This window comes from Bemisia tabaci, chromosome 10 (genome assembly GCF_918797505.1).
Source record: "Bemisia tabaci chromosome 10, PGI_BMITA_v3".
In the NCBI taxonomy this organism is placed as follows: Eukaryota; Metazoa; Arthropoda; class Insecta; order Hemiptera; family Aleyrodidae; genus Bemisia; species Bemisia tabaci.
Genome location: NC_092802.1, coordinates 27,887,783 through 27,902,621, shown reverse-complemented (window position 1 = coordinate 27,902,621; position 14,839 = coordinate 27,887,783). Strand labels below are relative to the sequence as shown.

Genomic DNA, 14,839 nt, shown 5'->3' with positions numbered 1-14,839 from the left:
TGAGCGATCTACAGCGACAACAGCGCGCGCAGTGGGCATAAAGCGAAGTATCGCAACTACATGCCCAAGCCGGGAAGTATTAAAATAAGCTCATATTTTACTCATACATCAGCGGCAGGGCAGAGCGAGGCGGTCGCCAGATGGAGTCCATGCAGGATGCAAGATGCAGACGTCGGAGGAAAAGAAAAGGAACGACTACAACTACTCTGATTAAATTTATATGTTTTGCTCTCTATTTTTCCGCGGCGCGGGGCAGGTGAAAGGCTCGGCCGAGGTGCATGTGGTGTGGCCGCCACGCGGATGGCAGGCGCTCAATAAGCCGAGACAGCTTGCCGACCCAGCGGATCCCCCACAGTGTTGCCAAATCGCATTCTCTTTAAGTTCCGGATTTCAAAGCCGTAATGTACGGACTATATCACAGGGTAGAGGAAATCTTCTTTTAATGTTTTAAATACTTTTTTTTTTTGTTTTTGAACTTTATATCCATTTTTTCCGAGCTTTTGCTTTCCTCTTACGTTCCGGATTTTAAAGCCGTGATCTGTGGACCTTATGTAAGGTAGAGATATTCTTCTTACGAGTATTAAAGCGTTGCAAACTTTACTTTGTTTTAAATATAATTTTTTTTTTTTTGAAATTTGAAATCTATTTTTACCGAACTTTCGCTTTCTTCTCAAGTTCCCGATTTCAACGCCGTAACGCATGGACTTTATTACAGGGTAGAGAAAATCTTCTTACAAAAATTTGGGTGTTGCCAGCATTAATGTGTTTTAAGTATAATATCCGTGTGAAATTTTAAATCTATTTTTCAGAATTTTATTTAGTGCGGCTTAAAACGTCGAATTCCATCAATCCGATTTCAACCGTTGGATTCATCCAAGTCGAGATTAGACACAATTGACATAAATTTTAACAGAACCTAAGATAAATTTCCTTACGTGTCGGTCTAATCCAAATCAACTTTGTTCCGGTGAAGATATGTATTCGCAACTTTTCTTAAAAGAAAGCATTTAATCTGCGGAAAGTTGACAACACTTGCTGACAGGCAGTATCGCTTATTGCTATTAGTTTTTCACGCGCACCATTTTAACTGTTTAGTAAGGGATTTATCTTTGTTAATTGGGAAAGAAAAAATAAAACACGTGGATAAGTGCTAAACAGTACTGTTGAATTAGCGCGTTTACACAAAGAGTGTTTTAGGATATACCTACTCGGCTTCCACGTGTTCGATCAAATCCGAATGTATCCCTCCTCCGGTCTTGTGATCCATTAAAATCAGTCGAATACATTTCACTGCAGGGTTGCGATTGTTCATGAAAAATATTGAAAACTCCTTTTCGAAATAAAATGCAAAATTAAATAAAAGGCGACTGGTTTTTGCTGTTCGGTGTTTTTCAGTGCGTGTTGCATACGCAGCCCCTGAAAAAATGTTTCATATTTTTCATATTCTTCACATCTTTGTGAAATTTCATGAATTACTGCACGAAAATGTTCAATATTTCATTTTTTTCATTCCGCCTATGGAACCCTTTTTCACTGTCCACAAATACTTCCCGTACCACGACAAGTCCCGAACCGAGAAAAGTGAATTCAAGCCGAACAAAATTTCCGATCGCACGGAAACTTTTCTCCCGGCAGCCCGAGCGCCCGGAGCGTTATGTAACCGTGCCTTTTCTCCCGTTGCGCCTTCAAGGAAAGATCTGCCGTGCTGAGTTAGAACGCCGTATGAGCCATCAGGTGTTGGGAAATCTCCTTCGACAAATCACGAATTTTCAGGAAGAATTTTGAATTTGTCTCCTCCGATTTTTCAGAGGATTACACTGGAAAAACACATTGGATCTAGAGTCCAGACTCTTGAAAACATTCACAAGAAAAAATACTCTTGATTCAATCGGAGTCTAGCGTAAATCAAGAACCAAGCCTCTTAATTTAAGCGGATTTCGTTTTGATTCAAGCAGAAATCCCATTGAATCAAGAGGATTTTTTCTTGTCGATGTTTTTAAGAGTCTGCACTCTAGATCCAATGTGTTTTTTTTCCAGTGCAAGTTCGGAATTCGATCCAAAAGTCTGAAAATTTCATGGGAAAATATTCACAACTTTCTTCAAAAACACATTAGAAGTTTGTTAAGTCGAACGACGCTTGTGACGAAAATCCGCTTTTCCCCTCGGTCCTGGGACGCTCCCATAAAGAAAAATGTTAAGAAACAGCGCTTTACTCGAATTAGTGATTTTTCGTACCGGGCGAAAAACCGCTTATGTCGACATTTTTTTTTTCGAAAAATCCGGAAAATTGTCGGGTTTTTACGAGAAATAACTCGGAAAATAAGCAACATTGACAAAATATATGTAAAAAACAGATACAAGCTACGTATGTATGAAGGACGTGTAGAAGTGACATATTTTGCTTGATAAGTTTGAAAATTGAATAAGTGAGAACGAAAACACACCGACTCGGAAAAAGGGAAGTAATTAACACACACACAAAACTGCACAGTAGATGAAGAAGTCAGCCTAAGAAAAAGATTTTGGTGCCAAAATATAATCACATTTGAAAGGCCCAAGTTGGAACAGATGTGCTAACTTCAATGACCGATATAAAAATTGACCGTCTTTCATGAAAATTGAGGAGTTTCGAGTTACCGAGTTGGTGTGTTTTCAATCTCACTGATTCAATTGCTATACATTTGGTAGTTTTTTTTTTTCTTTGTTTTTTTTTAAAGCTTGGCTCAGTTCACTCTTAACTTTACTCTTGATTGAGATTTGATTTAAGGTAAAGCTAAATGCGAGTTCAGCGGAAAAACGAGTACCCAAGTCGACTAGCCGCTCATGTCGAAATTTTCATCGGTCCCCCGACAATTCGACTTAACAAACTTCTACTGTAAATATTTTCCAAAGAGTATGTTTGGCAACATTCGCATACCTTTACGACGTTTCTCTTAGCACGGCAGAGACGGAAGAGCCCGATCCTCAAAAAATGCCCGCAAAGGCGCACAAGGCAAAGCGAACGGGGCGCCCTCGAAGAGTCCAACTCAACAGCCGAGTCAACACAACGATAACGGCCCCGATGAAATTACTCAAAAAACAAAACCTCGCATCTGTAATAAGTTTCTTACGCATGATCGGTGGTTTGGCGTGCGGTCGTCGGCGGCTGTTGGAGAAAATATCTCGCGAGTAACTCCTTAAAAGTTTATTTTCATAATTTATCCGAGCGGGGAACCAACAGAACTGAACTCGATGAATTCCAATTCGGTGAACGCCTCCGTCGCTCATGTATGCTTACGTGTCTACGTGTGCTGCCTGAGAAGTTCTGCCGCGCCGACGGGGAAAACCGCGTATCTGCTTTGCGTTTTCCGATTGCGTTACGCGGTTTTCGCAAAACGGGAGAAGTGGGCTACATCTTGAACCAAGACGGGGGCATTGTTACAAAGTGGGTTCTGCAATTCGGAACCCGCCTCGTAAAATTTGAACATATTTATGCTGAAAGGAACTATGTGCAGAAGGATTGCCTGTAACATAGTTCCTTTTAGCATACACGGAGAAAAATACTTGGTGCGTGGGACTAGGGTGCGGCTTATACGAAAAATTAAAAATGATGAATTTTGAAATTGACAAGGGACCCCGCCAAAACGTTCCTAATAGTATAAAAACAAAGGTTGTAGAACAGTTTTGCATTTGGTCAACATTTAGAGGTCCCGACGGGCCCTTAAAATTGCAAAATTCGGCTAATTTTAGCATTTTTTCATCAATTTTGGAAAATTTTCTCAGGCCTCATGGAGAGTTCTAATTGATAAATTCATTCATAAATAGGCAATACATAACCTAAAATGCACCTCAAGCCCCCCATCCCCCCAACCTCCCTCCCTTAAAGATCCAATATAAATACACTCTTTATGAACTACGCTATTTTGGTAGTGACCAGAGATCTAAAGTCACACTGGTCAACACGGGTTAAAATGTGATTGTTTTAGAGTACTTTTTAGCGCTGAGTCCGAAAATGACATTCGTTATGCTGAGTCAGGTCGATTTTTGGGACCCGAAGTTGAGGTCATATGGATCTCTGAAGTTTTCGGATCACCTATCTAAAAACTTGAGGTCCAGCTGCCGAAGTTCGGGTCAGACATCTGAAGTACTTAGGTACATACCGAAGGGTTCGGGTCACACATCTGAAGTACTCCGGTACTTACCGAAGTGCCTCGATGTCTGACCCGAACTTCGGCAACTCGACCTCAAGTTTTCGGATGTGCGATCAGAAAACTTCAGAGATCCATATGACCTCAACTTCGGGTCCCATGCACGAAGTTTTTTTCTCCGTGTAAATACGTCCATTGTTGTCCATTGGAAAACCGGGAAATTTCAGGGAATTTTTTTTATACGTCTCAGGGGTATCGAGAAACGCAGAGAATCCCCAAAAATTCGGCATGTCAGGGAATTTTATTTTGTAAGCAATTTATGTGTCAGGAAAGCGTCAGGGAAATCGATAACACAGATTTTTTTTCTCTTTTTTTAAAATTGATGAATCAAGTTTCAGAAAAATGGAATCTATACTAACATTTCTACCAGATTTCCGCTGATTCCTTTTAATTTTAAAAATGAAGCAAATGTATCTCGTATAAGTTTAAGTACCATTAATTTTGCTCTATTTATTACATTATATCCCCGAAACCTAACCGATCATCGGCATCACTCAGCACTCATCAATTCGATGAATGATACTCGATCGCGAAAGATTCGCGTATACACACACAATTCCAAAGATGATTTCAATCGCAAAATTTGGCATCGAGGACTCAAATAAAGCGGTGAATTGTAACTTAGCGCGCGTCAAGGTAATTAAGTTACCGAGAGTACTTTCTCCGAATTTATTGCTTTGCCCCCTCTCACCATCCGTGGAATTTAAAATCGCCGAACGGCATGGAACCTCCTCCGAAGTCGGGTCTGTTCGAATGAGAACAATACGCTCTGCCAATATGCTTCATAATTCGTTTATGGCGAGCTCATGCTCCGTAGTCCGTATTAAAGTCGCAATTAGATTAGCGGGTAAGTCTGCTCCCGGTTCCGAGAGAAATTTTCACCTCGAGGAGAAAAGTTGGTGCGGAGAGCATTTTTGTCGAAATTCGCAGAAATGATGATGCCGTCATCACCCGACACATTGTCGGTAATTACGCAACTTTTTCCTCCCTGAACTTCCACCCAATAGACAGCTAAACTTAAAGCGTTTCAAGATCTGTTTCCTCATTAAAAATTCACGTAGAATACGCTCGACTTGTCGGAGAAAGTTTAGAATCAACTGATGAGTCAGGAATTAGTGTGCATAGTTAAATTTATTACACTGAAAAAAAATGGAATCTTAAATTTTCCGCCGAGAAGTATTTTTTCTTGAATCGAGAATTTTGCTGCTTAATATAAATTAATTTTCTGCCTAACCTGAGCATTTTTTCTTGTATCAAGACAAATTCAGCTTAAATCAAGATAAAAAAAAATTCATTGGCGGCAAATTCAATAATCATCATGCTTGAGCCAATCACATTTTTTTCAGTGTAAATTTGGTGAATTCAAAACTTTTAATCTAGTGTAAAAACAAACATCAATGTGGGACTAAATTGGTAGGTTGAAACAATTTTATCACCTCGATACACATTTTGAATATTATAAAAGATGCCTCCCTACTCCGAAACACCCTTATTTTTAAGGCTTTGTCTTGTCAACTTGCTTTCGGCAACTTGAAAGTTTGAATGAAAGTTTAAAATCAACTGATGCGTGAGAAATTAGTGTGCGTAGTTATATAGTAATTATTAGACTCAGTGAATTCAAACCTTTTACTCTAGTGTATAAAAACAAATATCAGTGTGGGATTAAATCGGCTGGTAGAAACTGTTTCATCGCTCGGCCAATGGCGAGGCTTGAATGAATAAAATTTTCTTTGATTAAACCGAGAATATTATGAATATACTCCACGTGAAATTTCTCCGAATACTCGATTAGTATTCCCATTATTGACAAATTTTCTGGAATCTACTCTAGTCTAAAATCATCAAGACGAGACATTCAGAGTAGTCTGATACTTTTCCGTCTTCATTTTAGTTGATTTTAAACATATTGACGCTGAAACTACCAGACCACGTATCTTGATTCGCGGCGTAGTAGACTTCCTGTCTCACTTTTTTGAAGAATCATGAATTCATAGTTTATTGACAGTAAATATGAATCCTTTTAGATGATCAGTTTATATTTGCAAGGTAAAGAAAGTTGCACAAGCTTAGCGACATTGGAATTCTATTGGTTCCTTTTTGCAAAATGCAATCCAATTGTATAACATCTGACATTTTTCAGGGTTTTTTCATCAATTTTCCCTCAACTTCCATTTAGACCGCACTAAGCAGAAAGGAACCAAACCACATCAGCTATTGCCTTATTTAATTTTTCACATGAAAACGGTTGTGCGGATTTAAGTTCACATTTCAGTGAACTTTCTGCATTGTTCGAAGCAAATTCCTTTAAATTTTCAAGGAGTCCGCACGACGATCTCTTGTGAAAAAAATTCAATTTTCCAGTTAAGTTTGGCAGCAGCTGATGAGTCTTGGTTCCTTTCTGCGAAACGCGTACCATTTAAGATTCTGCAAGTATGACCTGCAACATCAGCTCAAGATCCTTGCATGCTTCTTCTCATTTCTCATACCGCCGCAACAAGCTCGCCTCGCCAGGTTCCGAAACAGTGACAGAAAGTAATGAATATTATGCAGGCAGGAATGCATTTTCTTCGTATAAAATTTATCTTCCGCGGCCGTTGCGGAGCAGCGGGGGTGGGGGAGACGATCCCGGTAAATAAATGTTTACTCTGAGGGAAATGTGAGTCAACGACTACTTTTGCGCGGATTCCTTTAATTTTTCAAAATTATAAACTCGTTTGGGAAGTCTGCTGACGAGAGCAGTCCGGAATCAAGGAACCGTGACGCAGTAGAACTTTCTCGACTGTGTTCTGGATATCCTCAGGGTTGCGCAAGGTAAGGTTTCCGGTCCAGCTGTTTAGAAAGAAAGGAATGGGTGAAAAACACCGTAAAAATTCTCTTGGATCCAGAGTCCAGACTCGTAAAAAATGCGCTACATTAAGATATTTAATTTTACTCTATTTGTCTCTGCTAACCAGTGTCCAGTAAGAGTCAGTCCTCCATAAATGTTGGCCTTCACATCCACTGCCACAATGATGCCTGCTGGATGCTGGGGGAGCAGAGACAATAACTAGCATAATAATTGTAAATAGTGTCTACTTATAATTTAAAGAGCTAAAGTCTAATGACTCACCCGCTCATATTTTAATCATACATACTTTTAATCATATAAAAAGAGTTAATAACATTTGTAGTCCTGTTGTTTAAATCAAAGTTTAAAAAAGAGTAACAAGAAAAAATACTGTTAGATTCAATCGGATTTTTGCTTGAATCGAAAGGAAATCTGCTTAAATTGAGAAGACTTGGCTCCCGAAAAGAAAACCGAGAAAAATATGCAAAAGAGGAAACGGAATCATCAAATATACGATTTTTAAGTAAATGGTAGAATTTCAAAAATTGGAAAAACAATTTTTCTAAAAAAGGGAATTAAATAAGCTAAGCATAACGCGGTCTTCCACCTTATTTCTCGTTGTGTTACGTATTTCATGAACAGCGGGCTAATTTTCAAGATAATTAAGTAATTTTAGAGAGGGACCAAAAAACCTAAAGAGTGTAAACCAGAGACGAATAGAATCCCTCCAATCAACAAGCGGTACAAGATCCGGAGATCTTTGACTGGTTCCGATCCGCGCAAAACGGCAGGCGCTGGGAAACAACTATTTAAACTCTTATGTAATGTGGTGAAGTATCACAGTATTTGAAGGCGTTTTGAAATCCCGAACTGAGCACAGATACGAGCGGCATCATTGGCACTCACTTAATACTATCATAAGGCGGCTGAATAAACCGCTCCAGGGCTTCACTGATTGTCGCAATTGACGACTGTCTTACTGTAATTGTTTTACTGTAACAATGTTATCCCATCCGTTTTTTCACCGATATCACTGGGGAAAAAAGTAGCTTGGATCTAGACTCCAGACTCTTGAAAACAATGACAAGAAAAAGTAAATTTGATTCAATCGGATTTTTGCTTGAATCAAAAAGAAACCTGCTTTAATTAAGAGGCTTGGTTCTCGATCGAAGGAAAAATCCGATTAAATCAAATTTATTTTTTCCTGTCAACGTTTTTAAGAGTCTGGACTCTGGATCCAAGTGACTTTTTTTCAAATACCTAATGTCGGAAGAATTTTTTTCGCTAAAAATAGGAAAAATGCCTGTATATTGTTTTTATTCACACTGGAAAAAAACACATTGGATCTAGAGTCCAGACTCTTAAAAACATCGACAAGAAAAAATACTCTTGATTCAATCGGTTTTTTGCTTAAATCAAGAACCAAGCCTCTTAATTTGAGCGGATTTCCTTTTGATTTATGCAAACATCTGATGAATCAAGACTATTTGGATTGCATTTTGCAAAAAGGAACCTCTAGCATTGCAATAATGCTAAGATTGTGCAACTTCATCCTTTGCAATAAAATTGCGGAAATTGTGAAAAACTATGAAATTTAGATGGTAATTTTTGTCTTTTAACAGTTTTTGGCGAGTAAAATAGAAAATATTAAGGGATAATCTGGTTTTTCCTCCTAGACAAAAGAAGTTGCACAATCTTAGGAACATTGCAATGCTAGTGGCTCCTTTTTGCAAAATGCAATCCAATTTTTCTTGTCAATGTTTTCAAGAGTCTGGACTCTAGATCCAACGTGGTTTTTTTTTCCACTGCACTATTTTTAAAGGAGGGAATTCCACTGTGCGTGAGCTCATGGAGAGGAAGAAGAAGGAATGATGAAATCATGACTCGGAGCCTCGGAAAGTTTAAACAAATATCATTTAATCCGGGAGCGAAAACGAAGCCTTGCGTTTTTCAGAAAGATTAATCGCAGCCCGGAATGTTTTGCTAAGTGAGGAATTACTTCGGAGGTTCCTCCCCGTTATTTTTTATCGCCCGCCGAAGTTTTGCGAGCGTCCGCTCCCCGCTTCATCGCAATTACAAACGGACCCGGTAGCACTTAAACAGGGATCTAGATGCATCGTTCTATGCACGCTGTCAGCATTCTTATGTTCAAGTGAGTCAGTTGCGCTGATCAAAGAACCGTGTTTCGATGCGTTATTCTTGTAGATTATATAGCTAGAAATGATAAGATTTCTTCGAACAGCAACTCTTTACGTTCAATATTAAATGAGATATCAGGCTTTAAAAAATTATTCTTTCAAAAAGCACTGGAAAAAAAACACATTGGATCTAGAGTCCAGACTCTTGAAAACATTGACAAAGAAAAGGACTCTTGATTAAATCAGATTTAAGCTTAAATCAAAAGGAAATCCGCTCGAATTAAGAGGCTTGGTTCTTGATTTAAGCTTAAATCTGATTGAATCAAGAGTATTTTCTCTTGTCGATGTTTTTAAGAGTCTGGACTCTAGATCCGATGTGTTTTTTTTTCCAGTGAGCGTCTTAACGCACAGTGTAATGAATAAATAGGAGAAGTCCGACATACTATGACTCTATGACTTAAATGCTTATATCCTTGTAAATACGAAAATACCTAGAAGTTATAAGGTATAAATGGTTGCATGGATCTCCCTGTAAAATATCTGTTCAGAAGCGTCCCTTTGAAACTTATGATTCGTCGAAATTAACATAAAAATCTGCAATCCTAGTCGAAAATTCCGAACATCCCCAAATAACTTGTTCTCCCGAGCGACATTGCTATTTTTGCCTATTTGCCGAGATTAAATCCAAATGTGTTGCCCGAGGAAAAAAATTCAGACGTTTATAGTGTCGATTACCTGGATATTATTTTTTCGTCCGGTTTTTTCTCATTTCTGAGTTAGGTAACGTACATTTCGGAATTTTTTTCCTTCTTCAGGCCAAAATTTTGAGTAGATTTTTCAGTAATTAAATAATTAAAGTAGTATATACATAATTAAGTAATTTAATTTTTCAGCAAGATGTCGGTCGCGACCTTGTGCGGATATACTATTGTCAATTAGTCTACGTGTTTTTATTTTTTGTTTCCAATATTTTATATTTTAATGTGTCTCTCATACCATCAAACGCACACAAGGGTGCGAGACAATTATCGAAATTTTGGCCTGAAGAAGGAAGAAAATTCCGAAATGTACATAACCTAACTCAGAAATCAGAAAAATCTGACGAAAAAAAGTAATACCCAGGTAATCAACATCCATTCCGGTAAAATAATCAAACCACACAGGAAAAAAAACACATTGGATCTAGAGTCAGACTCTTAAAAACATCGACAAGAAAAAGTACTCTTGATTCAATCAGAATCTGGCTCAATTCAAGAACCAAGCCTCTTAATTTAAGCGGATTTCGTTTTGATTCAAGCAAAAATCCGATTGAATCAAGAGTATTTTTTCTTGTCAATGTTTTCAAGAGTCTGGACTCTAGATATAATGTGTTTTTCTTTTTTCTTTTTCCAGTGCAAATCGTTTAGAGTGTCTTTCCAATAGGGTTCATGCAGTGATTTTTTAGGTAAAGGGGGAAGTAATGGAAGCAACACTTACCAGCAGAGTTTTATTCTTGAAGGTTATGAGGAGGTGCGGGTGAATTTTGCTGAGTTGACACCTTCGGAGGAGCGGCTGATATTTCTCGGGGGAGTCGTTTTGCTCTGAAACAAGGCCAAAGCAAAATGACGCTGTTAACATCGTCGGTATTTCGAATCGAGATTCGAGGCCCGTAATGGGGATATTGCTCAATCTCCGAGATGGCTTACGTGTTGCCATCGCGCTTTCGTGTCAAAATTCAACCCTTGTAAACCGATGACTCTCCAGTCTGCCGTGACAGCGAAGAGAGCAGTAAGTGCAAAAATGAAGTTTTGAGAAAACACGCTCGGAAGCTTCTGACCGGAAAATTTTATTGAATGAAGCCTCCTTTGTCGAATTACCACTAGTCATCAAAAGACTATTAGAAATCTATTGGATGATTGAAAATCGATTATTTTTCCCCCTTTTTTTATTTTTAAAAATTTGTACAATAAACACTTTTAGATTTCAAAAAGTCTTTTAAAAGCTTAATATAAATGTTTCAGTGGGACTAAACTAATTTTAATTACATTTTTATACAGTTCTAAACTAATTCTAATTCCATTTTTTATACTGTCGAAAATCGATTGATTTCATTTCAATCACATAAAAACTTCTTAAACAGATAAAAAGTGTATTTTTCATTTCTCTGTCAGGCAAAACAGCCAGAAGTGCTATCTACTGCATGCTTTTGTGGTTGCGTTTTGGACACACAGGACACAATTTCAGGTTAGAAATTTGCAGAAGAGGGCGACACTTACTTGAAAGCAGTGTATTCATCGGCTCTTCGGGGGAATAACTTCACCTACGGCTAATTTGTCTGAAACTATGTCATTTTTTGCGCGCACTTACGGCTATCTCGCGACTCGTTTTGATACAATTAAGATACATTTTGCTGTTTTATCTATTTCAGTGATCTCATGTAAAAGAGATTAGACGAATTTTGAGGGAAAACTCGATTTTGGAAATTGACAGTTACTGCTCTCCTCGATATCACGGCAGCAGCTCTCGGCGCCGGCGGTTTATCGAAAGTGTTTCTCTGACTTGCTGAGAGGGTTAAAGTATGCAGTGTAAACCACACGGAAAACGGCTCTTTGAGGGAAGAAGCTGTTTGAAGAATGACTGCATGAATACAACCCGTAAGCAGCATACCGTCAAATGGAAAGGAGAGAGACCAATAATTGGTCTCTGAAGGTTTTTTAAATAACTACACTCTGCACTGACCCTGTCCTCCATAAAATTCAATGTTTTTCCGGGCTTATCTCAATATGTAGTTACACCCTTTTGTGAGCCAAAGCGACGATTCAAGCTGGCAACATAAAAATCCAATTTTTATTGCCTCGAGTCCAGGTGTTAGAAAAAGCTCAACCAATTGGACATGCCACGACTCAATTTTGCCTTGAAAGTTCGCCTGTATCCAAGCTCTGCCGTGCTAAGGAAAAACGTCGCATGAACATTTGAGAGTTGCAGAATTTCCCTCGATAAAATGTTTATTCTTGAGGGAAGATAATATGAATATTTTTCCTTAAATTTTCAGAATCTTTAGGTGAAATTGCGAACAAAATTATCTGAAAATTTGGGACGAAAATATTCAAAAGTTTACCAGGAAATTCGCGGTTTATCAAAGGAAATTAGCAACGCCTGAAGGTTCATACGGCGTTTTTCCTTAGCATGACAGAGCTGGCAACATAAATATCCAATCTTTACTGTCTCGAGTCCGGGCGTTTGAAAAAGCCCAGCCTATCGGGTACCGTGTGATTTTCTCGTTCCGCTGTTTATTCGTGCTCGCGACGAATAGGAACGGAATCAAGGATAAGTTGATTGCGTGCAAATATTCAGAGAATAATGGCATGCAGCGACGGAATGAAGCTTCCTGTAAATAAATAAACACCAGTGGCGTGGCATGAATGATCGGTTATCGATATTTCTCCGCTTGTCGCTATGGTGAAGAATCGATTATCAAGGTGTTCGTTGCGAACGCCCCGTTTATCGATCCTTTTCCATAGGTTTAAATGGCAGATCAATCGATGTATCGCAAAGCACGCCACGCTACTGGTAAACACGAGGTAAAGTGCCTGAATTTATCCACGAAAATCAGTCGTTCATTATTCCAAAGCCCCCGCGTCACTGGGCATTCGTTGTTACTCTACGTGTTTTTTTCTCACCGTTTGTTCAGAGGGAATTTGTTCAATTTTCGTATGCATGGTTTTTATACAGTTTTTTTTTTCTCGAAATATTCTGCATGAGCAAAACTGTATCAACGTAAAATTGCAGTATTTCTGTCGTTCATTAATGTAGAATCTATTCTGGAAAAACCCGTACTTTAAAATGCATGCAAATTTTTAATAAACAAACGTAGAAAAGCTGCTGGAACGTAAAATTGCAGTATTTTCGGAGTTATAGCTACAATTATAACAGTGGCGTGACGTGGCTTGCGATATATCGATTGGTCTGCCATTTAAAGCTACGGAGCAGGAGCAATAAACAGGAGGCCCGCAATGAACACCTCAATAATCGATTCTTTACAACAGCTTCAAATGGAGAAATATCGATAATCGATCATTCACGCCTCGCCACTATAATGCTAGAGACCATGAACCATGAACCAAAGCTCAATGATTTTCTGGGAAATTTGTAAATATTTTTCCTCCAATTTTTCAGACAATATTGTTCGCAATTGCACCTAAAGCTCCTGAAAATTTCACGGAAAATTATTCCTAACTTTCTACAAAAATAATTGTTTTCTTTGAGGAAATTTGGCAACTCTGGAATGTTCATACGGCGTTTTTCCTTAGCACGGCAGCATTGACGAAGGCTTCGCACGTGGCTCGTCAAAGCAGCTAAAGTCTCCCTTGTCTCCCCTCTCTGCGCCCCCGCCTCCTTAGCCGTGACGATCAGGGGCTGGTGATGGCCGATTAGCAATAATTAATCGGTGATTGGTGAGTGGTGGTGATGGTGATGGTCGGTGACGCTCGGCGGCGCGGAACCCGGGCCTTGTCGCACCATGACGTCTGCCTCCGTCGACCTTAAATTAACGGCGCCAATTGGTCGAATTCCGAGGCTGCCGTTTCGGTGTACATTTTCCGGATCATCCACAAGGCCGGATTTACCTACTTGAGGCCCATGGGCAGGGTTGCCCGCGTGAAATGAAAAATATGAAATATTGGAAATATCCGTGAAATATTTCATGAAATTTCACGAGGCTGTGAAATATTTCATATTTTTCAGGAGCTAGGGTATGCAACCCGCACTGAAACACACACAAATGGAAGAAAGTCACAAATTTTACGTTTCGCGAAACATGGAAAGGAACCGGTATTTATCAGTATCCTTCATAAATTTCTGAAATTCCATGAAATATTTCACGTGAAATTTGAAGATTTTATTTTTCATGAAAAATTGCAACCCTGCCCATGGGCCGCCTGTATTTTGCCGCCCCTTCTCATTCGTTTTGAAACATCGATGCAAATCATCAAGTAAACGTGCCGGAGGGGGAGGGATGCATAGGCCGCGTTTACTCGTGTTGGACACATTTTTTACGAAAGCCCTGTCAACACTACTATCAAAAATTCACGGAAATTTGCGCGAAAGTCAAGTTCCGTAAACCTATTTCTGTGTGACCAACGCCTTCCATTTATAAGTATTGAACGAACAAAATATGAAAGAACAAACATAAATGTGGTTTAATAATTTTAACTTCTGCCGCCGCGCCGCGCTGACCGCTGTGTGTTTGGCGCAATGCGTGAAGTATTCCTACAGTCTTGTAGGCGCTATGCATTTCTCGCCGACCGCTGCTGACCGCACTGTGTTTGGCGCAATGCGTGAAGTATTCATGCAGTCTTGTAGGCGCTATGCATTTCTCGCCGACCGCTGCGCTGCTGACCGCACTATGTGTTTGACGCAATGCGTGAAGTATTCATGCAGTCTTGTAGGCACTAATATGTGTTACATGCCGACCGCCGCGCCGAAGGCTTCTCCTTTCCATCTTAAGTCCTCGTCATCATTGCTCCCTGCGCCGCGTCGTTCCAGACCAAATTGCGCGTTGGAATTCTTTCTTAACTCGACTAATTAAAGGTGCTGTCTCTTGTATCACCGAAAGGCGACAAACTTAGAAATTACTTTAAAGTCAAGAAATGAGAGAATTTGTCGCCTTTTCTCTTTTGTAATTTTGTTTTTCTGAATCCGATTTTTTT

The 14,839-nt window shown here is 39.2% G+C and overlaps 1 protein-coding gene across 2 annotated transcripts in view; it reads right to left on the bottom strand.

Moving 5' to 3' along the window:
* The window catches only part of hig (locomotion-related protein hikaru genki), a gene marked incomplete in the record, with an annotated part of 286,062 nt that overhangs the window by 153,374 nt on the left and 117,849 nt on the right, over window positions 1-14,839 (bottom strand). For both annotated transcript variants that reach the window (XM_072305530.1, XM_072305531.1), the window contains 1 exon segment: window positions 10,629-10,732. In XM_072305530.1, coding sequence (XP_072161631.1) covers window positions 10,629-10,732 — 104 coding nt within the window.